The sequence below is a fragment of the Abrus precatorius genome, unplaced genomic scaffold (assembly GCF_003935025.1).
Source record: "Abrus precatorius isolate BTA unplaced genomic scaffold, Abrus_2018 Scaffold10, whole genome shotgun sequence".
NCBI lineage: Eukaryota > Viridiplantae > Streptophyta > Magnoliopsida > Fabales > Fabaceae > Abrus > Abrus precatorius.
Genome location: NW_020874292.1, coordinates 30,844,197 through 30,869,958, shown reverse-complemented (window position 1 = coordinate 30,869,958; position 25,762 = coordinate 30,844,197). Strand labels below are relative to the sequence as shown.

The 25,762-nt window shown below is 31.2% G+C and overlaps 3 protein-coding genes across 3 annotated transcripts; 1 reads left to right on the top strand and 2 right to left on the bottom strand.

The window, feature by feature from the left end:
* The first annotated feature begins 1,926 nt into the window (after positions 1 to 1,926).
* LOC113852908 (dynein light chain 2, cytoplasmic-like) lies at positions 1,927 to 5,659 on the top strand. The gene is made up of 3 exons (XM_027483307.1): positions 1,927 to 2,247; positions 2,372 to 2,477; positions 5,021 to 5,659. The coding sequence occupies exons 1-3, from the start codon at positions 2,068 to 2,070 to the stop codon at positions 5,101 to 5,103; spliced, it is 369 nt and encodes a 122-aa protein (XP_027339108.1). The 5' UTR covers positions 1,927 to 2,067; the 3' UTR covers positions 5,104 to 5,659.
* A 639-nt stretch (positions 5,660 to 6,298) lies between these two features.
* Positions 6,299 to 16,100, bottom strand: LOC113852261 (protein GAMETE EXPRESSED 2). Its single transcript, XM_027482498.1, has 17 exons — positions 16,022 to 16,100; positions 15,605 to 15,925; positions 15,075 to 15,413; positions 14,469 to 14,795; positions 13,204 to 13,410; positions 13,030 to 13,109; positions 12,812 to 12,956; positions 12,129 to 12,437; positions 11,515 to 11,639; positions 10,889 to 11,106; positions 10,566 to 10,793; positions 9,296 to 9,525; positions 8,238 to 8,476; positions 7,521 to 7,677; positions 7,191 to 7,354; positions 6,835 to 6,935; positions 6,299 to 6,413 (listed from the first exon to the last, which is right to left on the bottom strand). Exons 1-17 carry the CDS (start codon positions 16,098 to 16,100, stop codon positions 6,299 to 6,301), a joined length of 3,384 nt encoding a protein of 1,127 aa, XP_027338299.1.
* Positions 16,101 to 21,438: 5,338 nt separating this feature from the next.
* LOC113853262 (protein DETOXIFICATION 55-like) lies at positions 21,439 to 23,611 on the bottom strand. The gene is made up of 2 exons (XM_027483797.1): positions 23,371 to 23,611; positions 21,439 to 23,234 (listed from the first exon to the last, which is right to left on the bottom strand). Exons 1-2 carry the CDS (start codon positions 23,416 to 23,418, stop codon positions 21,744 to 21,746), a joined length of 1,539 nt encoding a protein of 512 aa, XP_027339598.1. The 5' UTR covers positions 23,419 to 23,611; the 3' UTR covers positions 21,439 to 21,743.
* Positions 23,612 to 25,762: the final 2,151 nt, after the last annotated feature.

Here is a 25,762-nt window from a genome sequence, read left to right as displayed (position 1 = left end):
TCACCGACATGCTTCTAACCTTCTCATTACAATTCTTCAATTAAGATTAGGAAGAGCCTTGCACTTATCATCTGCAAAAACCAAGATTTATTTTATTAGATATAATTAGTTACATGTATCACACAGTGCAATTAATTATATTCGATTAAAAATTAAATTCTTAAAAATATTATTTATCAATCGAACTTTATATTTATAACATTCAAATAAGAATCTTAGCCAATTGTTTCGCCTGTCAAGTAAATTTTAATCTTTAAACAAAGAACGTCAATGATTAATTTTGAGGTTATTAACAAATCTTATGTTGCTTCACTTTAACAAAGGATAAATTTTTAATTAGAATGAACTTAATGTTGATTGACTGTTGTTTAAGATGTTGACCGGCTCATTGAAATATCCTTTGCTTAATTGAAATGATTCACTTGGCCATGTATCTTCTTCCCTTTTAGACCTTGTCATAGATCAATGATTCATACAGCCAACCTTACCTATGCTGTATTTGGTTTTGACTAAATTGTGAGGAATTCTTTTTTTAGGTTCTCTAAGATTATGATTACATGTTGTTTTGAATAAAAAAATAGCTAATCCTATCAAACATCTAGTGGGTGGTTGATGTTAGTGCACCTATCTTCTCTCCTAGAGAAACAAACAGTTTTCCCTTGAATAAATCAGGTTCTGAAAATTTTTTATCATTTCAATTTTCTACTGCAAAACCTTTTTACTGCTTTCTTCATCAAATCCTACTCAAACTACCAAAAAGAAACCGCATACTCGAGAAGCTCTTTGCAATACCTGTAATTACAATTGTCATGACATCTCTCTCTGAGAAGCTTGATCAAAACTTCGCTTTAAGCTAGGGAAAACAATGTAATATAAGTAATGCAGAAGGTACATTTAGAGAAAAAAAATAGGAATGGCAGTTATATGAGAAAGTAAATAAATATATAAAGTTTTAGGCTTTCAGACATTAGAAATAATGGGTATGAAGTAATTGAGGGAATGAAGCAGATTCATGAAAGAAAATGAGAAATAAACATCAAAGGAGAGGGATGCCATTGTTCTGGTTTGTTTCTTTTCGTTTTTAACTTTTTCAGTTACAGTTGTGATGAGGAACGAGTAGTAGAGTGAACGAATAGTACATTAGAAGCTAAACATAGTTGGAAAGATTAATTAATCTGGTAATAACTGAATATGAATGACATGAACAACTCTTAGAAAACAAAAATGAATAACATGAACTAGTGCATTTGAATATTTTCTGTCTCATATTATGTAAAATTTTAAAAACCATTGATCACCTTTTTAATAATGTTCACATTCATTAGTATCTTGTCTAAATATTTAAATAAATTAATAATTTATATTTTTTTAATAATATTTTTTTAATAAAAAAGAATTATTTTATTGTAATAGTATGTTTAATTTAGATTTTGAAAAGTACATTGTTTTATGAGATTAATAATATGAGACTTTTTTTTTTCATTTTTTTTTTTCTTATTTTATCTATCATTGGAATAGAGTATTACGCTTGACCATATTCTTACCAAGTACACGCTCACAAGCATCAGCCAATAGTCCTCCGCCAAATTTCTTGCGTGCAAGTATTCTCAGCCAGCACAGCAAGCATAGTCATTGTCCTTTCTCTACACTTTATTATTAATTAATATATGTTTAACTCTTTTAAAATAAAAATATATAAAATCAAAAGTAAATTTTTATTTAAAATTTAATTAAATATAATAAAAATTTAAATTTAATATTTTTTTATTTTTAATTTTTAATTTTGAAAAGGTTAAATTCAATTAATATATATATATATATATATATATTTATTTATTTATCAAAGTCCCACTAGTTTGTTTTTTTAATAAAATACTTAAATTATTTACTTTTTCCCATAAAGCATCGTATTCCAAAACAGTGCACAACCTTTATTTCTGTATTTTCTAGCATAGCAACCATTACTGGTTGTACTCTTCCTTCACCTCAGCCTCTTGTTTGTTACACAAGACAGAAACCCTCTCTTGTCGCTTTCATAAAAATAATTTAAGTAAATAAATAAAAAAAATGAGCGAAGACACTAAGAAGAACATTGCCGGAGCTCCGACGCCGAGGCCCAATTCCGATGACCGGAAACCGTTACCTTTACCGTCACCTGCGCCTCCAGTTCCCCCCAAGAAGGTCATCATCAAGAGCGCCGATATGATCCCCGACATGCAGAAGGAGGCCGTTGATATCGCCGTCACTGTTAGTTCCCAGAACTTTCTTCTCTCTCTCTCTCTCTTTATGTTTGTTTTGGATTCTGTTTCTGGGTTTGGTTGTTTTTGCCTTGTTGAATCATAAAGCCTTGACCTTTTTGCTGATTAATTAGGCGTTTGAGAAGTACAATGTGGAGAAAGATGTTGCAGAACAGATAAAGAAGGAGTTCGATAAGAGGCATGGCCCCACTTGGCATTGCATCGTTGGTCGTAATTTTGGTAATTACTTTTTTGTATTTTTTATTATTTTTTTTGCAGTTGTCAATGATTTTACTTGTTTGGTTTACTCGGAATTGTGGCTCTGTGCTATTGTTGATGATTTCTTCTTAGTTGGTAGTATGGAGCATGTGATAGAAAGTGAATAAATCTAAGATTGTGTAATTTAGTCCTTGTTTGCTTCTAAAAGTGTGTTCTTGGAATTTAGAAGTAATGTTTGTAACCTCAGTTTTGTTACTGTTGTTGTTGGCTGCATGTGGTTCTTAAACAGTCAAGCCGTGTTTATTCTTATTCAGTTAATTCTATATCAATGGCATAAGATTTAGGGTGCGTTTGGAAAACAATTTAAATAAGTGCTTATTCAATGAATTTTTTATATGGTGGCTTATTTGATAAATTTAACCATGAAACTTATTGAGATAAGCTGAAAATAACTTATTTTGATAAGTATGTAAAGAAGTATATTGAAATAAGCTAAATTGAACTTATGAGAGTCATTAGTTATTTCTATAAGTTTTCATAAGCTCCTTCAAACAGGACATTTACTTTCTGTCTATCTCTATTCTCCAGGAGAAAATGTATAAGGTGAATGGTATATGAATATGTAGTTTAGTTGGTTTTGTTCATGTGGATGAGTCACCATTGCTTATGTATTATATTGATTGGTGACAGATATTTTGTTCAACTATGCCCCAAACCAAACTTTTTGATTCTACCACCTAAGTTGTAGTGAATGATCTTCTTTCTTCTTTATGGGTTTAAAAAGTCTTTTCTTGAACTTGGTTACTGGATGACAAATGGTTGAACATAACATAGACTACTTTATACTTGCATGTTGATATAGGCATAAATGCTCAAGTTGTTTGATGTTTTGTGTTAGTATCCTGTGATTTCAATCTCCTAAAATTGATAATGAATTATCTTGTCAACTTAATACTCTTGGGCAAAGGTCCATTTATTGTTTTTTGGTACATGAAAGGGCTATTTGCAATATATCCTCTTCCCCACAAAAGGTGTCTGTCTTTCATTGTGGAAATCCTAATGTCATTGCTCCATTCTAAAACCTACTTCTAGTTAACAAGAACCTATTGACGATCAAAAAAGAATTTGCAATTAATGCTCTTTCTTGACTCTTGATTGTTATCCAGTGCAATTAATATTTTAATATTTTCACGGTGAATAATCTGAGAAATTTTTGCTTGAATGTATTGGGTGAATGTGCAGTATTATGTTTCAAGTTAATGAAACTTGTAAAATTTTGTTTGTTTAGTAAAGTAGTTGTAGTTGATATGAGTATGATAAAGCTTTAAGGTTTTGAGCAGAATAAAAGAAGAATTTAGGCATATTTTGAGCTTTCAAACATAAAAGTGCTCCACTTATACAGAAATGTGAGACAGACAAACACACTTGGAAAAAGAAGGGAAAAGACACATGCAAAAGGAAGCACTAACACTTGAAAATAGTAGCCGTACCTGTGTCAAATGTGTATCTTGTGAACATTTCATATACACTTAAGATACTCCTAGCTGCATTTTACATTATAAAAAATTTTCTTTTTATACCGATACAGATGGAAATACCACAATGCTTAAATTAAATGATCAGTAATTTGTTTTAACTTTTAAAACATTTATTTTCTCTCTTGATTTAAAAATTGTGTTTTATGTTAATTTGATACTAATTTTATTGTAATTTTTAAAATATGTCTTATTTAGTATCATATCATTTCATGTCCCATGTTGTATTTATACATTTTGGCCAACACATTTTTATTTAGGTCATAGCTTAAAATTGAGTTACGATATATATGTTTTGATATGCTCCTTAAGAAGATTATTTTCTTGTCATTGACTAAATGATCCTGGTTATTTCTTTTATGAGATTATGCTTACAAGATGTCTGGATCTGGATGGCCAATACAGAAAGTAGAAATTGAAACTTGTGTGTATCAAAATTGAATTTTGGTTACTGTTATTGGCTTAGTTATGATTTTTTTATGACATTTTCTTGTCACTAAGCCTATTGGTGGTAAGATAGGAACCCATAGGATAGGATAGTTGAATAAAATTAAGACAGGATAAGAGCATGATAGACTCGTCTTATTTTACGTTTCATGCATGCCAAAATATAAACTGGATATATTGTGTAATCCTGTCATGGCTATTTCTAATTCAGGCCTCTCACGAGATAAAATTTACATTAGAGGAAACCATATAGATAGATTTATCAGGTCCTGTTTTTTCAACATAATGTCAAAAATAGGATAGAATGGGAACAATTGTCTTACCCTATTCACCAAACTACCCTACATCTTATATGTTCTTGATGGTGTGGTTTAGAATTCCGGATCTCATGGGGTTTTAAATGTACTTTCAATGTCACTTTGTGTGGCACAACCTAACCGGATTATTTACCAAATCTCTTGTCATATTATTCCATTTTCAATGAAATTCAGACAATTAATGCAAATGAAGACAAAATTCCTTGTTTTTGCTTAGGTTAGTTGTATTTGAAGTGCATTTATAAACTTTTCTATCTTTTTGCAGGCTCATATGTGACTCATGAAACAGACCACTTCGTCTATTTCTATTTGGATCAGAAAGCGGTTTTACTCTTTAAATCTGGTTAAAGCCATATTGTGGTGAAAGAAGTTGACAGCAATGGGAAGTGTCTTGTGATTATGATGCTGTATTCAGTCCTCCATGTATTAATTCCACTGCCATACAAACTCTTTGCAGGGCATTCTTGAGCTTGTATATTTTATGTCATGTAAACTAGTTCTTGGTTTGGAGACGAATTTAAGGATTAACTTATTTTGAGATTTTTTTAACTTCTCTGAAGAGTTTTTGAGAAAATAAATTATTCCTTTTTATTAAAAAAAAAAAAAAACTTTCTTTTTTCCATACATGCACCAGATTTCTTAGGGTCTGTTTATTTTTGAAAATATTTTCTTATTTTCAAGGGTTTTTTTTTTAAATCTCATTTACAATCTTTCACATTTTAAATAGGGACAATTTACTTATATTTTCTTAGGTATTTTTTTTATTCAAAATTTGAATTTAATTTTGTTAATATAGATTTTTTATTGAGGAAAAATTCTAATTTTAGTTGAAATGTAACGTTAAAAATATTTAAGGAATTGTACTTTTGTCCTTTTAATAAACATGTTTGTAGTACGTTTGCTTTTTAATTACAGCGATGGCGATATCTTTTATGGATCTGCATACTGTTTTTTTTTTTCGGATTAAACAAATATAGAAAACATATAGGTTAAAAAAAATTAAAAGCTATTTAAATTGTATTCACATGTTTTATCTTATTCAATACTTTTATTGGCTCAATTATCTATTCAATTTTAAAAACGTTAATTACGATAGCGTAAATGATAAATATGACTAAGAAGTAATTCAAGTAGTTTTATATTACAGTAATGTGAACAGTGATGTAGTTACAACTTATAAATGTTGTAAGTAGTTTAATACAGTGTTAATGGATCCCAACTCTAAACATAAAGTGGGATTAATAATTATTTTGTGATTTTTAATAAACTTTTACCTGACAGTAATGTTATAAACGTTTTTCTGAAGTCGCATTGTTCAGCAAGAATGGGCCATTTAACAAAGTAACCGTTTGCCATATTTTATATCCCACTAAGAAAGCACAGTTACTTTGATCTTCAGAAGTTTATATGTAATTAGTAAAGACACAAATCCAATTAAAACCATACACGGGGCATAAAAATTGAATTTTTGCTGTACATTAATGCAGGCATCTTTCAGTTTGGTCAACTGAAAAGGCTTAAATGTTTTGAGTTTAATGCAATCTCAAAGGCAAGAGGTGCTCGAGGTAGGCACAGTTGTAGGCTGGTTTTCACTTGTTGAAGGAGAGGTTTGGTTTATTGCCGTGCTTGATTCTCCAACTTGAAATAGAGGACGAAACCTAAAATTTTGGACTTTGAAGTTGTTAGTGAAGCAATCAATGTAAAGTTAAGGAGTAAGCTCAGTTTAGTAGTAGGGAAAATAAGCTAACTATCCCCCGGTAGAACACAAAACACCAATTCTATAATCAAATCATAAGCTATTTTCTACTTAACTTGTCCATTTCTGTTTTTAATTTTTTCAATAAGCACAAAAGTTTCATTAATTAAGCACTAGGGGTGCTTAGCCCATATCTACAAGCATTATATAACTGCATTGCTTATAGCGTCATATGCTCAAACTTGATTAGTTAAGTTTGCCCATCAATGTTTCTTGAGACTTCTTATTTTCTCATTTTGTATTCATTTGTGGTCAAAATAGTTGTCCTCAAAATCTCACAGAAACCGAAACAATTCTGCAGCATACTCAATCAAACTACTCACCGTTGTCGAAAGTTGGAGGATTGCATACCAAAACAAAGCAAGGAAGGACTTGAACAACAACCAGTGAAATGAGTAGCATTCTCAGATATGTTTACACTTGACTGCAAGGAATTGTAATAAAAGCAAAGATATATTAGATGGAGTCAAATTGTGCATTATCAGGAAAATAATATGGAGAAATAGATTTATGTCAAGTGGAAATTGTGTGTATTATATGGGAATGGATCATTTTGGCATGCAGGAAGATGTATCTGTGGCAATACAACTGAACTGTTCTTTTAACATGAAAATTTCCTTTGAGCACCAAAAAATTTGAAACATGTGTAAAGGGTAATTCATCTTCTATGCACACTCACAGTTTCTTTATCGGAACTTGGAACAGTTGATAGCTCTGACGACTTTTTCTTGCAGTTTCTTCTTTCATGTGCAAGAAGAATTGCACATTTACAGGTGAAGTACAAAAGCAACACTCCAAGAGAGAACATGATAACAAATTCGATGACAATGATTGATCCTAAGGCTGTTACCACAAATAGAATGAGCTTGTAAGTTATAGAAATAAAATACCTGTATGCTTCTATTTCTCAATTTGATAAACTGAATATGGAAATTATGTATTGACAATGTCAGAAGATGGGGACTCCAACTACAATGAAGGTAGCTGCTTAGACCAATCCTCAACTTACTGTGAGCAAGAAATGAACTCATTGGCTGCTTTGTCATTAAATTTACCATAGCCTCAGCATATAATGGCATTGACATTCCCTCTGCACAATCTGGATAACATCCATAGTTTCCCATGTCATTCAATGTCATTGTTAAAACAGCTCCATGCTCACCTCCCTGTATGAAAAATGAAAAAAATCACTCATATTTTAGAAAGACATTATTTTCATAAAGACTAAACAAAGGAAACTACAATTCTTTTTACTCTTAATTCGGTATTACATTCTAGAATGTTCGTGGTGTTTTTCTTTGGGTTGGAGGTGCATTGGAAAGTAGACATGCAAAACCATTTGGAGCTTCTCAATGGTCAATGCCACTTTTTTCAAAAATATGTTGTTTTGTCAAATTAAACTGTTGCCAAAATGATACTGATCAAAATACTGTAGTATTCATATCCACTCTATGATCCTTTTCAACAATGTATCCAGACTTGTATACCAAACCCCTGAACAGTAGTGTTTGTGTGTTTATAACTTCTTATGATTTCATTTCTATAAATAGTTGTGTTTTATAAATTCTATTACTTTGGTCATGTACTTGTGATGAAGGAACAGATGATAGTGTTTCCGCTACTAGCCATATACATTTGGTCTATGCTTTATATTTAACTGGTGATGTGAACATATTGAAGGCCGTGATTGGACCTCAAACTTCAAGGTAAAAAGAACATCACCCACATGATAGAACAGTTGCTGCATAACAGTATTACAGTCATTGACTGTGCCCTGAAATCTGATTCCAATAGCTTTGACCATAAAGTGCTTAGAGATAGTAACATATGTCTGAAGAGGTTGCCACTGATAATTATTCATGTGCTTGAGTTCAGTTGTATTGATTAAATGAACAGGTAGATTAGTAACTAATACTCCATCGTTTACTTCCATTGAGAACGTCACCAGAAAATGAGCCTGACCACCTGACATATGATCCATCAGCACAATTTCATGTCTCCAAACTTTCTTACAGACATCATCACATCAATTGTAATATTCAGAAGCATTTAGTCTAGCAGATTCAAAAGTTATTCACAATAATTATAATTTACATCATGCTAAGAAAATGTCAGACACCAACTCCTACGAAAAAAAGACAATCAAAAGTTTCCTCACTTTTTCGGGAGAGTAAAAACTTACTAATCCATTACTGTAATATTAATTACTTGAATGCAGAAAATTGGACTTGAAATAACAATGTAGATTATCATTCCTCTCTTGTTGCTTTCTCCTCTTTCGATTTGGTAAGCAATATTAAATGTACTTTGTCACAAACATGTAATCTAATTATCTATCACTCCATCCTTACTATTCAAATAAGAGGGGCATTAATGTTAGAATGAAGAGTCATTATCCAAATTAGAGTAGAAATAAGCTCAAAATTAAACATTTTTCATCCTTATTAAGACATATTGTCTTCCTAAAGGAATAAAGAAACAATTAGTCAGCTTCAACAACAACAAAAAGATCTTACCGCTCAACCAGTTATTTTTAACTTAACAACATTTGCATCTGGTGTCTATATATTTATGACTAGATATCACAAGCCTCTTGATTAGGTTTTCAATGCAATCAATCTCCAAAGAACTAACTACGGTACAATTGCGCATGTTTTGTTGTTTAGCTGCATTTGGCTAAAAAAGAACATAATTATTGTTGTCTCATATAATTTCATGTTTTACCGTGTAAATCTTACGTTAGGCATAAGCATTAAAATATAACCTCAAGATTCCTAACCATACCAGGGAAGGTAAAAAGATCGGGATCTCCAATGAAAAAGTCAAACTTGTCTTTTTCTTGGTCAAAGATAAGGGTCTCATCTTCATTACTTCCCAATATGATGAAGTAAGGGGCTCTAATAAATGGAGGATCATTGATAGGATCAACTAAAACTGGAACGCCCAATGAATTTACTCCATTCTTATTCATGGTAGAGACTTGAATGGTATCTATGCCATAAAAATTCTCGTTTCTGAGGGAAAAAAAAAACCTGAATTAATAATAAAAATAATAATGATCATGATGGATGATACTTGAAAAACACATTACTTTTACATGATAAATTTTATTTTCCAAAATAATACATATTCTATGAAATTTATGCTATAAAAATGCCTTGAAACTAACCACATCGTTGATACCAAAGAATTCCTTTATAACTCAGTCATGTGGAGTTACTTCTTAATATAGACTACAGTTGGACAGAGTAAAGACAATAAACAAAAGCCATATCGAACTAGAAAATTCAAGCATATTACACAAACACCTAGTGGAAAACAACTGTTGTATTATACATGCACACGCACATTTGGGGACACTTGACATTGAATATTGGACATTAGGGCTTTGTTCGGAGCTAGTTCTTGGAAAGAAAGGGAGAGGAGAGAAAGACTTATGATAATTCTTGTTTGAAAGTTTTTAGATGAGAAAGAGATGTTTTATAAACCTTCTAAAACCCTCCTAATCTTATATTTTTAAGATATCTTAATTTGGGAGATTTTGTATTAACCCTTCTTCCTCCTCCCATGCCTTTCAAACCTTTTCCTTTTCTCTCCTGTAAAACTTTTAAACAAAGCCTGAAGATCCAATACTGGTAAGATGTAAATAGGAGTATGTTGTGATCGATGAACATAAGTTTTATGGCTGTAGATGAGTATGTTGTCATCGATGAGAAAACATACAAGATTTGATATGATCATGAATGATAGCGCATTGAACATTTGGTTTGTGATAGCGCACAGTGACATCATTTGATTTCAGTAATTAGTCCCACCTAGCCCGAAAAGATATTTTTGATATTTTTTGTATCCATAAGCAGATGATAGATTATGTGACAAAATGTTATAATACATTGAACATGTTGGCAAGTGTCATTATCAAAGTGCAGTTCCATGTGTCAGATACATAATCAATTTTGCAATACTTCAGTGCCATTGGAATAAACCAAATTTTCCAAACAACTAGAGCATTGTTTCAACAAATTTAAACGTAACAATAATATATAAAAAGTACCCCAGATACTGAATTGATTGAAGTGCAAAATTAATTACTTCCACTGAGCCCTCTATTAGAAGACTGGTTGCTGTTTCATTTCCTGTATTTATTGTAAGTTCACTCCACATTGCTTGTCCAAATTGCATCGCTATAGGAGACAGAAGAATACTTCCAGATTGTGCTCTCAGATTGACAGAAATATTCTCCTTTGGATTTGAGTAAGTTATCTCAAACCCAGTGAAACCACTGCGATCATACCGAAAAGGACAATTCAATTAATTAAACAATATTTCATAATTCCTCAAAAATATTTATATATATGCTGCATGTAGTATACATACCCAAATCTTGGGCTTATCAAATCTTCTGTTGCTTGCAGTTGACTTGGAATAGAAGCAAACTGAGGTGGAATATTGAGAACAGATATGTACACAGAAGCAGTTGCAAGATTTCCATTTATATCAGATATTGTATAACAGAAGGAATCATTTCCATAATACCCTTTATAAGGAGTATAACGAAAGATCCTTCCATTCTGTATAAGTGAACCATGATCTGACTGACAAAATACAAGACAAAGGGTCATTTATCATATTCCAAAATAATATGAAGACAAAGATGAAGGTAGTGGATAATGTAATGGAAAATATTTCTAATTTAATTTATCAACAACTTCAACACATCTCTTAAAAAACGAGTTGGTTCAACAAAGATAAAAAAAATTTGAAGTAAGTTATTCATTATGTAGTAAATTGATGTTGAGGCTCATATTTACTGAATTGCTAGATCATCAAATGATGATTAAATGCTGGAAGAAAATGAACCATTTCTTTGTTAATTCCATAATCCCCCACAATGTGAATGATAACTAAAGGTCTTTCTATTGGGAAAATTTAGAATCAATTTAGAATAACATCAAATAGGAGGCTAGGAGGAGGTTTATGAATGAAGTGATATCATATCTTACTTTTGAGAATTCAGCTATACTTGCATTATCACCCGCAAAATAATCATTTGCTAAGGCATCAATGGCAATGGATTGATCCTCCCAAATAGATATCGTATCGTTGTTGGCTTTGGGAAAATATTCACCTTAGTCATCAAGCAAAAGAATCCTTAAAAGATATTCTTTAAAAAATTATAATACAATAGAAAATATGCATTTTGACCATCCAACTAGAGTCACAAGAAAATTTTTTAAGTAATTTTTAAAACATACACGATCAAATTTCTTTGTTTACAAGTTCAAACTTCGAAAACACTAATAAAGGTATCCAGAAGGTACATAGAAAATAACTATTTGAAAGTATTGATTATACTTCCTGTTTATGTCCGGAAGCTGTAGTTTGGAGGGGAAATAAAAATCAAGGTTAATTTGCAATTTTCAAATTTCAAGAATTATAAAATGTTTAATTGTTTTTTGAATAAATGATGATTGAAACGTTATAAGATAATTTCTCATTTTAAAAAATTCCAAAATAAAGAAAATGTTAGATGCATCTAAGTTTTAACTGTAAACAGGATTCTTTTCCAAAATAATAATAATAATAAAATTAGAAGTGGCATGTTGTTTGAACTTACTGCTGTACACATTGATACTGAAGGGACATGGCGTGAAACGCTTGCCATCAAAGGAAGCACAAATATCGTAAGTGCCAACATCTTTAACCATATAGCTGCAACTGTATGATCCATCCTTATTGTCTATAATGTCCCAAGTTGAAAACCCAGAACTATTATTTGAAGCAATTTCCAATTTCAACCTTGAGTGTTGTGAGGGGACAGGGTTCAAATATGAATCTACAAGCTGCACAACTATTTCATTTTTTGACAGCTTTGGCACCTTTGAAGAAAACCACACAACAGTTGACAAGGAAATATTTATTTCACCTGTAGCACGATAAGATCACACTCATGAGAAATGATTCCTAGCCTCTAAATAATAACTATTTGCAAAAAGTACCTTCCAAAGCTGACATAAACCTTGCAATACAAATATATACTATGGAGATATTTTGTACTTATGCTAATCACTATAAACTTGAGTTGTTCCGTGAAAGCATGTGAATCATTTTACATTTAACATGTTTCTTTACAGAGGAGAGTCTTTTAAACTTGAAGTGTGGACAATGCAATGCACAATACCTTGCGCTAAAATTTGACTTTTATTAAAAGAATGAGGCAATGGGAATTGAACTCTACACATTGATTGGATGGTGGGGGGGCACCATGGGAAGAAGTGCATGTATCATTCAATATAATACCTGCTTTTACCTCTTTTCTGAATGGATGTCCATCATTCAATAATATGTTTCCACAATATACATTAATATCATAAAATCCACTTTTTTCTGGCGTGTAATCCACCTGAAAAGCACTGGCCATTACGAAGCTCTCGCTTCCATTATACTGAAACCAAAGTAAGAACTTATTAGAGTCCCAAGTAATTGTGCGCCAAAAATTAATGTTATGTCTTCCTTACATTGTTGCTTAGCCCTGTTGAAGGTGACGGGGCAGTTTCCATATTACCATCATATCTAATTCCTGAACCTATTCTGCTCCCTGATATCAAGATCCACTTATAACAATCAAAACACAATTATCAATTACATAAAGGAATGAAATTAAAAGTTTATCTTTGAAAATATCAACGTACCATTTTTGTTTAGCATAGGATATATGATTGGTAAAACACTATAGGAGTCATTTTCTCTTAAGATTTGTACTCGAAGTATGTCTGCTTCAACAGGTGAAGGATATTGATAGATGTCATTCAAATAAACAGAGAATTTTGCCTTCACCCCAGCTACTGAATCGTTTAAACCAGACCCATTAACAACACTTTTCACCCCATCACAATAACCTATTCAGAAAGGAATATGAAACAGAAAATTACATCTAACAGAGGAAAATGATAAAATTCACTTGCTGAAATGATTATGTAGGAAGTCACTAATCACTACGGCTTAAGGATATATTTGGATGAGGTGATTTTAGAATGAAAGAAATAGAGAGGAGTGATTTTGTGAATATTATATAGTTTTTTTGGAGTAAAAATTTGTGAATATTTTATTTACTTCTTTCTTTTAATTTTTTTATTTATTACTCAAAAATTATTTTTTACTTTTATCATTCCCTTTACTTGACAAATTGCTAACTTGTTTAGTCGTTAACAACATCGCATTTTTATATTTCTGAATAAAATTTGAAGTCATAACGTTAAGATATTTTAAATTTAGATTTAAAAATATGAATATTATATGAATAAAGTTGAATAACAAGAAAAATTATGAATATTTGAAAGACTAAAACTTTATTTAAACTAAAAAATTATTCATTTATTTGGATATTTAATCTTTTAGTGGGAGGAAATAAAATAGAAGAGTTCCCCCCACAATTTACTTTTTTCTTTCCAATATTGCCGTGAGATGAACAAGAGACTTGAGGGTTGAATTTTTTATTTTTTATTTATTTAAGTTTATTTAACTGTTAATTTTTTAAAATAATATTTTTTAAAAATTGATATAAAAAATATTATATTAAATGTTTTAATTTTTATCAAATTATTTTCTTATTATTAAAAATTTTATATTATTTATTTATTTATTTTTACTCTCTTTTTTATTCATTCAAACAAGCAAATGAAATTTTTCTATTTCTATTTATCCAAACAAAACATATTTTTTACTCTATTTTTATTTTTATTTATTTTTCTCTCTATTTCATTAGGTCTAAGAGATTAATTAGAGTGAAAAGTAAATTTCAATTTTGTGGTGGGTAGGCAGAAAGATAGATAGGAAGGGAGAGGGGAGAAAAAGAAATGCATTGTCTCTGTCAGCAATAATAAATGATTAAACAATAGGGAACGAATAATGGCACAAATCCAATAAAATTTGTAAGAAACTTGGCATGAAATCTTACCTATAAAAACAGTATAAACATATGGCATATTGGAAATGCTTTTATTATGCTTGGAATCATATATTGTCAACAGGAAGTTCCCGGGCTCCAAATTGCTAAACGAAAACAACTGAATTCCAGCATCCACTTCCACAAAGTGAAGATCTGCTATCGGTATTGACAAGTTTGTATCTCTTTCAACAACTTCAGCATCAAATGGATACAGTCCAGAAACCAGATTTCCATATTGATCTAACTGATGTACGAAAATTTCCATCTTGGAAGCCAATTGCCATGCATGTGGGTCAAACCTCCATTTGGCGATACAGTTAGAGACATCTATAGCTCCTGGTATTTGAGGGAGAAAAAGTCAAGTTATTGTAGATAAGTGACATTAGAAGAAACAAGGAAACAAACCCCACGTGTGAAATTTAATAAATTCAATCCAACACTGTGAATTGAAATATACATTACTCATCATTATGTTAGAACTATTTGTGTATCAAGCTCAAGCATGTAACTAAAACATTTAAATTACTACTGATTCCACCCATTGTATAAAGATATATATATCAGATGGTCCAAATATGATATAAAATAATTATCATTGAAACAAAATCACACAACCTGGATTCACCTTGAATGGTAACGGAGAACCATTCAAGGTTTGATTTCCTCCTTCTATGCCCAAGGAGAAGTTTCCAGCTTTCGTCACAATAAACTCGATGACTATATAATCAAAATCATTCCATCCCATGTTGGAGATATCTGGAACACTTGCAAGAGAACCATTTTCATGCAGCACAGACAGCTTAAAATCAGGCAAATAGGAAACTTGAGTCGTCTTAGAGATACTGTTCCCAAACGCATCTTTAAGGAGTACCATGATTGTAGCTTTTGAACCAACTTCATAATCATGTTTCAGGCCCTTCCATGATGCAACACACACTGATGGGTACATGTTTCCTTCACTCAAACAACATCATCTAGTATTATTAAGCACATACAAACCCAAGTAATCTACACTGATTCACAGCGCCTAAGTACAAGCAAGAACGGGCAAAATGATATGCACTTTCATTTTACAAAGCAGTAGTGTTTTACCTTTACTTTTAAACAACATAATAGTCGAGTGTTTTAGAAGGGTAGTTTTAAACCTGGCTCAACTTGGAAATGCAAGGATGAATCATAAATTTTATAACGGTCCTCATTGATGAGTACATTAAACAATCCGACTTTGATGGGTGTGAATGAAATCTTCCAGTCATTCGGGTCTCCTTCAAAATTTGACAACACTGTAGATACATAGGAACTGTTCCCTTCCTTTCCATTCACAGTGAGTATGGGCACAAAAACATTTTTGTCAATCTTATCAGCATTCTCAAGCACTTTGACCTTAATGGTTGCTGTGTCACCAGCCTCGAATGTGCCCTTGTCATCCCACCAACTAAAAGCGAATAGCGGCAATTGTGATCTATCTGTCACAAAAAAAAAAGGGTAAAGACTGTGCAAAACTTTCATCTTTTTGTACATTCAACTAGAGCAAAGATGAATGAGTGCTGTTTTTCAGTTACCTGAAGTTGGATATTCAGAATGAGAAACTGAGAGAGAAGAGAGTGAAATGACAATGAGTGTGCATGTTAGGATCTCCATTTTGATGAGATTATTTGAACAATGTGGTTTATGGTCAAATGAAAAGGGTAGTTATGTTGAGCAGTTGATGGCAGTTTAAAAGCAGTTATCTCGTGAAGCGCTTATTATTGGTTTGACACGCTTCTCTTCTATCCGTTCCTGTCCACCATCCATAGCTTCAAGGACACCGAAACAGGATACTTGTCGTAAGATCCTAATGGTATTCAGACCTGAATAGGATAAATCAAGCGAATATGAGTGAAAGATGCATAACAACACCCATAATCGTTTAACATGTATGAAAGATTATTAAACCCTTCTAATTATAAAGATTTTACCAAAAATCAAATCACATGCATGTAATATTGGTTTGGTAAACAATTTAAAATTATAAGCTCTCTCTCTTTACGTACATATATACATTGCCGTCTAACAACACTCTTTTGACGCCGGATAAATGAAATAATAATTTTCACCTTCAAGAAGAACCACTAAAATAATAGAAGAGCATAATTATTTCATTTATAAGAGTTGATGAGTATGTTTTTATTAATCATCAATTCTACCGATAAAAATATTGAGTAACTAAAATTAAAGTATAATAAATAATTGACTAATTATTATGATAGTTTCAAGTAAAAATAATTATAGTAATTTTTTAAAAAAACCATTAACAATTTATAAGTAATATTAATCATTAGATATATAATTTAATAAATAAAATTTATTAATCTTTATTCAATAAATAACGTAAATTGTAAATTATTTATAAAAATAAGTAGACAATTATTGCCAACATAAGTTCAAGTTTTATTTTTAGTTAAACAAAGAGCTGGGTAACATTATGCAAGTTTCATGAGGGAAATTATTTTACCTAACCTAATATGCTCACAATGTTTAGCAGACTAAAATCACGGCTCTGAATCTCTGGTAATCCGATAGCATCTTCTTCCCACATAATTTTGGAAGAGGATCAGCTACAACCTACTAAATTCCTTTGTCCTTGAAAGCGTAAAAAAATTATTAAATTAAGCACAGTTATGTCTTGTTTATTGAAAATTCAAAATATACTTTTTTTAATATGTAGAAAGGAAAGTTTTATGTCCTCACCATAAGACAGCCTCACAGATGCATTTCAAAGTACATTTTCAGCATCTTGGTTTTGGCTGGAAAGGTTTCCACTCATTCAATACAGATGTTTTTACTGCAAGGCCAACCAAAAAAGGAAATAGAATGCTCACGCGATAATGTGAGAGGACAATTAGAGTTTAGTCATGAGGGGGGTGAATGTAATATGTAAGTTGAAGAAACTATGATGTATAAATAATTTTTTATAAATTTAACACATTTTATTTATTTTACTTCTCTACCATTTGAGTAGACAAATTGTTCCTAATCAACGTGGACTGTGTAGATGTCCTATAGATTGAGTTTGAACCGTAACAGGTAGAACAAACTACAGAACATGAATACAATTAATTTTGTCAATATTAAATGCAATAAAGATTAGCGTGTAAATGCGTATAAATATAGTATAATCAAGAAAAACAAAGAAAAAAAATGCTTAATTATACCGTTAATTCCATTTCCATTTCGTTTGTGAATCGCACATTCCTTTGCAGATATATGAGAATGAAAGCATGTAATTAGTTAACTGAGCAATCAAATATTGACATGAAGAGTGCACGAATTCTTGTATGAGCCGGGAAGCACACGAATTCACTGTGAAAGATGGTTCAGTGAGGTGGGTCCCTTACAGATATGGACCAGCAACAAATAATTTGATGTTCAACTGCCACGTAGCAGTTTTGCAGTTTCCACTTTATTATTATTAATTTTTCATTTTTATTTTTTGCAGGTTTTGTCTGGTACTGTCACAACAGAGTAGTTTGTGTTTATGATAATAAAAAAGGATCCTTCACATACAGGCTTTTTTATTTAAATATTATAAATTTAAAAACAAATTCTTAATATATGATTTTTTTTATTTTTTTGTCTGAGGTGTGTCAATACATGTGTCATTAGTTTCGTCAATGCGGTTGATAAAAATATTATATTTTTATTTTTTAAAAATAAATTTTGCCACAAAAAATGTGAAATAACTAAATTGTAATATGTGTCAATATTTGTAAAATTTCGTAATATGATTGGTGAAATTAAATACCAGTTTTGCCATACAGATGCAAAACTCTCGGATTGTGACACGTGTCATGATCTGAGTAAGTTTTGCCATAAAAATTACACAACTTGCAGGAATCTGACATGTGGCACAATTTTAAACTATTACGCAAATTTACTTTTATTAATTTTAATAACATAATCAAACCAAATCCGATTTAGATTTAGATGCAAATCATTACCACACTTAAAATAAAAATTAAATTACTAATATTCCACTAGAAAATATTTTTTTATTTACATATAAATTTAAATTACATATTAATTAAATAAATTTAAATTAATAATATAATTAAAATTTTATAATTAGATACCAATTATGATAACATTAAAATTGTGCCACGTGTCAAATTTTTGCTAAGTTATGTAATTTTTATGGCAAAACTCACTCAAATCATGACACATGTCACAATTTGAGAATTTTGCACTATGTATGGCGAAATTGGTATTTAATTTCACCAATCATATTACAAAATTTTACAGATATTGACACATGTCACAATCTAGTTATTTCACATTTTTTATGGTGAAATTTATTTTTAAAAAAATAAAAATTTAATATTTTCTCCAGTCGCATTGGCGAAACTAATGACACATGGACTGACACCCTAGATAGGAAAATAGTTTCAAAAAAATCATATATTAAGAATTTGTTTTTAAGTTTACAATATTTAAATAAAAAAGCCTCTCAAATAATACAATAATAATATTTCTTTTTTATCATAATTATATATCACTAATCTTCGTTGATCTAACACCGCTCAAAAATCATTTCCTTCCTCATCACAACTTTACATACATGTTTTTCCATTAGCTCAGATTTATATCATCAATGTTGAAGTATAGTACTGAGACAAGGGTGTAGGGTCATCAATTTTTTTGGGTGCGTTTGTTTGTGTATAATTTAATTAATTACTTATTTAATAATTTTTATATAAAAAGTAATAAATATTTTATCGTAAAACTTATTATTAAACTAATTTAAAATAACTTACATAAATTATATCAATAAATTTATTATAACAAATTTAAAAAAATATGAGAATCATGAGAATGATAATTTTATCATTAGTTCTGATAGACTTTTTCAGACGTTCCTTTAATTAAAGAGGACGAAACTTGTCTAATTCGCTATGTCGTTTACGCTTTGCAGAAACCTTTCTCCATTATTGTTTGGTCTAATCTTCTAAGCAGGAATGTTAGACCGACTTATCCAATATTTTCATGCGTTCATCATCATTATTCTGTTCACATATGACCCAAATCAGTTGAGTACCAACTAAATAAGGAAGAGTGACACTATTGACACTATTTTTACTTCACATTCTCACAACAATTTTTTACCCTAATTAATAATTAAGGAGAGTGATGAAAATACACACACATATATAAATTAAGATGACATTAATATATTCATCAAGAGAAATGCTCATCCTATAATGAAAAAGAGTTTTAATTTTATTTAATTTGAGTGGGACATAAAATAGGTGGCAGTTGGCCAGTTAGGTTCTCCTTGGCAAGTAACAAAATGTTGTCCCTGCTTTCGGCTGGTCCTCAAGGTGGGATATTTAGTAGTAGCTCCATTGTCGATTAATTATCCTTTAAATATTTCTTATTTAGTTTAGCCGTAATTTGTATAATTAAAAATTAATATTAAAACAATCATCTTTTTACTTATTTTGTGTGTATATATATATATATACATCCTAATTAAAAATACATCAAAACTAAATGCAAGAGATCACACCAAAGTTGTCCTCCTTGGGATGCTTAAAAAACATTTCATTCTCCACAGATTTATTTAATTTGAGAAATGGCGATAACTTAGAAATTGGTACAATTTCTGCCAAACATATTCGCATATGTCTAGTGTCTAGTCTATTCGAGTGGAAGTGATCGATGTGGTGGGGAAGAGGGGACATACATGTCATTACATTAGGGAGTTAGATCAAAGAATATATATATATATATATTTTTTCTGCCATAGTTTGTCATATAACGTATGGTAACTTATTCTTGGACATTTTTTGTGGATTTATAAACCCACAATTCTCACATCCTTGACTACCCCATTGGCTGTGGCTCAAGTTCGTCCTGAGAAAAGAAAAGGAAATATATAGCAACTCTAGAGAAGTACATATAAATGACATAGGACAGTGATTTTTCGTTTGTTCATAAATGAAAGTACCATAATATTCCTCTTGCCATGTGTCCCTGCACATGCATACTTCGTCGTAGCCGTAACACATGCAAGCACATGCTTAAACCTCAATAAAATAGGTTATCCTGCCTCAACAACTCATGTATATCCTACTCGTTTTCAACGAGGTATAGATTTTTAACTTTGTAAAACTTATCTATATTATCCACAATTAGAATATCTTCATTTTTAAGATATACTCGGTCTCCAAGTATTAATACGTACCTTTTAATATTTAGTTGCCTTTTCTTTTATTGATTCCAAACAATAGCGTTCAAGATTTTGCACAAGTTATGTGTGTGGATATATATATATATGAGAACGAGAGTCTTATACTGTTAATATTTTTTTATCGATCTAAAAATTTTAATTTTATATATTTTAAAAGTATATATTATGTTAATTTTAATGTATGTTTTACACATATAATTTATATAATTATAACCTTTAATTTAACATTTGATTTATAATAAAATTAATTAACAAAAAATATTAAACAATATAAGAATAAATATAATTTATTATTCAAAAATTTGATACCGGGATCTATTCAATATAATAATAATAATAATAATAATAATATTTCTGTAATAATTGTCACACAACAATTATATAGATAAACTATTATATATATCAATTTCGATCATAACTTTTGATTTGTTGGTGACAAATCTATCATTTTTTAAAAAGTTTTTACAGATATTTGTGAAGGTGTCTATATTTGGAAATAAAAAAAAGATAAAGAGAAGGAATTAATAAAATTATAATAGATTATGATGAGTGATGTAATGAAAAGAAACAAAAAGAAAGAGACAAAAAAATGTTAGATGAATATTGACACTGTTTTTAAGTGTGTATCAATCATAGTTGATATTTAAGACATGTACACAGCTGTTTCATTTTCTAAGCCAGTAACTTGTGGTTAACATATAATATAGAAATTAATCGGTATGTTTACCCATACAAATACGAGAGGGGATCGGAACCAAAATTTAATTATATGAATCTGTTACTAATCAGTAATCAGATAACCCTACTATTACAAGTCGTAGACAATGGCACCCACCTAGCTAGGTAGAGTTACTAGACCTTGCATGCATGTAGCCAGCAAGGAAACAAATACAAGAAAAAATATGGGTTATGCAAAAAGCATATACATAAGCATAATAACAACAAAAATAATTAAGTATATGGTCATTTGATCTTTAACGTGTCTTCCACTAATTAGTGCCACGATTATCAATCAGTGTGTATATTCCTCCCACGAAATTGGGTGCAAAATAACATCACTTTTGGGAGCTATTCTCATAGAGAAAGAGAATACCTTCTTCACATTTGACTGTTTGGTCTCCATGTGCCAAATTGTCATATGAACTCTTTCCCACCAAGCTTTTTGCCTTCAATGACTCTCTTTCCCAATCTGTGTTGTATACCACAACTAGAATTGAGATCACACATGCTATCTGTGCTGCCAACAGCCCATAACAAAGACCCACCAACCCTAGTCTCCAAACAAATGCCAACACTATGGCCACTGGAGCTCCCACCAAGTAAAATGAATAAAAATTTATCCCAGCCCCAACACCAGGCCTAGCACTTCCCCTAAGGATTCCACAACTTGTGGTTTGCGGACAATTTGCTAGCTCACAAACTCCAATTATGGGTAACACACTCATGGTTAGTTCTAACACCTCACTATCACTAGTGAACACTCTCCCCCATCTCTCTCTTCCTAATGTGGTCCCTAACAACCCCAATATTGAACTTGCAAGTGCCATTCCTATTGCTACCACTGTTGACAAGCTTGCTCTTTCGGGTTGACCCGCACCGAGTTCATTTCCTACTCTTGTTGACACTGATGCACTTAGTGCCGTTGGTAAAGTGTACATAAGAGAAGTTGTTTGTATCACTATGCCAGCAGTGGCTAAAGCAACATGCGGGTTGTGGAGGTAACCAGCTAGAATTGTCATGAACTCGTACCACCACCACTCCAAGCACACACTTAAACAACTTTGAATAGAAAACCTTATTAACATGCCCCATTCCTTGCCTAGTGTAGTTGTGGCACTAACACTAGTTGGATTTTGATCTGGTTGTGATGACAAGGGACAAGATATCAATAGTGGCATAGATAGTGACTCCTTTGAGATGCGCATGTAGAACATATATGATAGGAGGAAGAAAAGGGTGTTGAAATTGGCAACAAAAGATGACATAGCAATCCCGGGTACACCAAGGTGAAGTTTGAAGGTCAAAAAAGTGACGATAGGGATGTGTACAAGAATGGAAAGTAAAGTGCACCACAAAAGTGGCCAAGTTGTCCCTTTGCTACGTAAATAGATGCGAATTGGGTGAAGGAAACTATTTGCTAAGAGGTCAGGGATGGAGAAGCGGCAATAGAGGCTTGCCACTTTACTTATATCGGGGTTTTGATGAAGCCATAACATCAAAGGTTCAAGCTTTAGCCACAAGAGACAAATGGGCAGTGACGCTACCAATAACATCAAAATTGTCCTTTGTAAAGTGAGAGAGACTAGAGAGAAGTTTCTTGAACCAAAGGCTTGTGTGCATAGAGGTTCCATGCCCATGGCTAAACCTGAGAGGACAGAGTAACCGGTTATGTTGGTGAAGCCTATGGCCAAAGCACCACCAGCTAACTCAAGGCTTCCCAACCTTCCCATGCACACAACTAAGACCATGTTTTTTATGTATCCCACAAGACTCATGGCTGCAATTGGGAATCCTAAGTCCACCATTCTCTTTAGTTCATCCACTACCTAGCAAAAGCAAAATCAGAACGCAATGAATGTTATTGTATATATGTATATAATATGATAAAATATATTTCTAGTGATCAATGAACAAGTGAAAATATTCATGGAAGGTTCTGAAGGGGATTGTAAGGTCTCGTACCTCAGTAGTTGTCGGGTATGTTTTTTGGGATTTCTCCTCCGCCACCATCTTAATTAAACCTTTGTTGTAGTTGTTGTTGTTGGTTTTTTTTTTTTCTCCGCGCGTGTGTTATTTGAGATGTATGATAAGGAGAAACACAACGAGATAGTGGGTGTCTTTGTTCTCCACAAAACACTCCTCCAAGTACAAAGTGAGAGGGGACCAGGAGGGAGGAAGGGAGGGAACAAAGAAAATTGGGTGTGAGAGTGTGAAGTAAGATGCGAGACCTTTATATAAGGTTTGGAGGTGGTGGGGTACGTATGTGCGTTCGTTATTAATATTGCTGGGTTCTTTAAAAGTTAAAAGCTATATTACATATAATAATTTTTATTATTATTAGAAGAGAAAGAAGAGAGAATGATTCCAAAAGCCTAAACTAACACATTTGAAGTATACAGCTCTACACAATAATGTTAAGAAATATCTTAAAAAGTTTTTACCTTTAAAAGAAGGTCCAAGATTATTACTCTTATTGTTAATTTCTAATGTTAATTGGATAGTCAAAATAAAAGAGAAATTAAAATGAAATGTTATAATATGCTATGATTGGAGACATTAAATTCTAATAAACAAAAAATTCTAGCTAGATATAACGTTGAATCCAACAATAATTACTACTTTCACCTCTTTCTAACTCTTATATCATGATTTTATTTTGAACTTGCATGGCACGTGAATTGTACACCATTTTCGCCATTGGAGATATATACATGAAATCGGCCTTATCTTTGGTATTGAGATTACTCATGTCACCTTAGCAAGTGGCATATATTGAACAAGAATCAAGACACGTGTTTCGATTTCGTGCTCTCTTTTCTATCACCCAATTAAAAAGTAATACTTTAGCAAAAGGAGATTATTTACAATTAAGAAAGAGAGTGTCACTTTTTCACCATCTGTTATTTTTGTCACTATGGGACACAGAAGAGAATAAGAATAAAAAGAGGTGATTTAAGTAGCTTGAACTCAAGCTTCAGTATGAGCCTGTTTGAGTCACTCACTCCTAAATCAATGCCTTAGGACAAATAAGCCACTTGAACTGGGTAAGTTATGAGGAAAGTTAGTTAAAAAATTACATGTGATTAATTATCTATAAGTTTAAGCTTTTGCATTCTTTTCTTTTAGAAAAAAGAAAAACTCAGGATAAATTTTATTCATTTGAATGAAAGATAGCATGCTAATAAAAATAGAACTATACGTTGAAATGTTTAACTGCACGGAATATAAAAATATAAAAGAAAATGCTATCGACATATGTATTTTTTTAACACACTCTTTAATTTAATTGTTATAATAGGTCTATTTTAAAAGGTTGAAATACATGTATTATAAATTAATTAATAAATTTAAGTGCACGCAGATTACTTGTCATTTTTGGAATGATAGTTTTATTATCATTTATAGTAATTTTATTTGGCTCAAAATTGCATTCACTGGAGGAAACATGCGATGAAGACCAATAAAAATATATATACCTGTGAGTGTAAAAAAAATGTCCAAAATATAGGGCTAGTTCAGTAAGAAGCATAAAGAGCTTATTTAAACCGTGCGATATATGTATTAATCAAGTGATGCTCGAAACTTTCTTCTTTACTTGTCATATTTTGTCATTTTCCCAAATATGGAGAATCATAGCACCTTCTCTGCTCGATAAGAATTGCATAAATGTTGTATTACCAGAAATTTCATCTCCACGTTTAAAAAGAAGCTATTAATTGCGCATGTGAGTCAGACTATTGCTATCATAGCCACAGAGCTCATAGTTTACGTATTTCGGGTGCTCATACCCTCTTTCGCATTCTTTTGGAAAATAACACGTCTCGTTATACTTGCTTTATTTTATGAATAATTTGTATATTTCGGAGGATATTTATAAACTTGACTTTACGTCTATTAGTTTTATACATTTGATTTTACTTTTTAAAAAATAAAACAAAATAAGGTGATTTATTTTATAATTTCTTATATTTTTACTGTTAAACTTTTAATTAAAATTAGAGTTTTATTTTAAAACTTTGATTTTAATTAAAATAATATTCAAAATACTGCATTAAAGTTTTATCCTTATTTTATATAATTTTCAATATTTTTTCAATATTTCACTTATATTTTAAAATAAACTTGCATTTCATAACTTGTATTAATGTTTTCCTTGTATCAGCGACAACACAAATTGTGAATAGGTATTAGTTTTTAGCTTTTTAGACTTGAAAATACCTTCTAGTTGCTGACTTTAGAGAAAAAAGTATTTTGGAAGTTTTTTTTTATGCCTGTACAAGAGAACTTACATACATAAAAGGAAAAATGAAATTTATTTTACTTAATAATATTTTATACACAATAAGTTTCATCA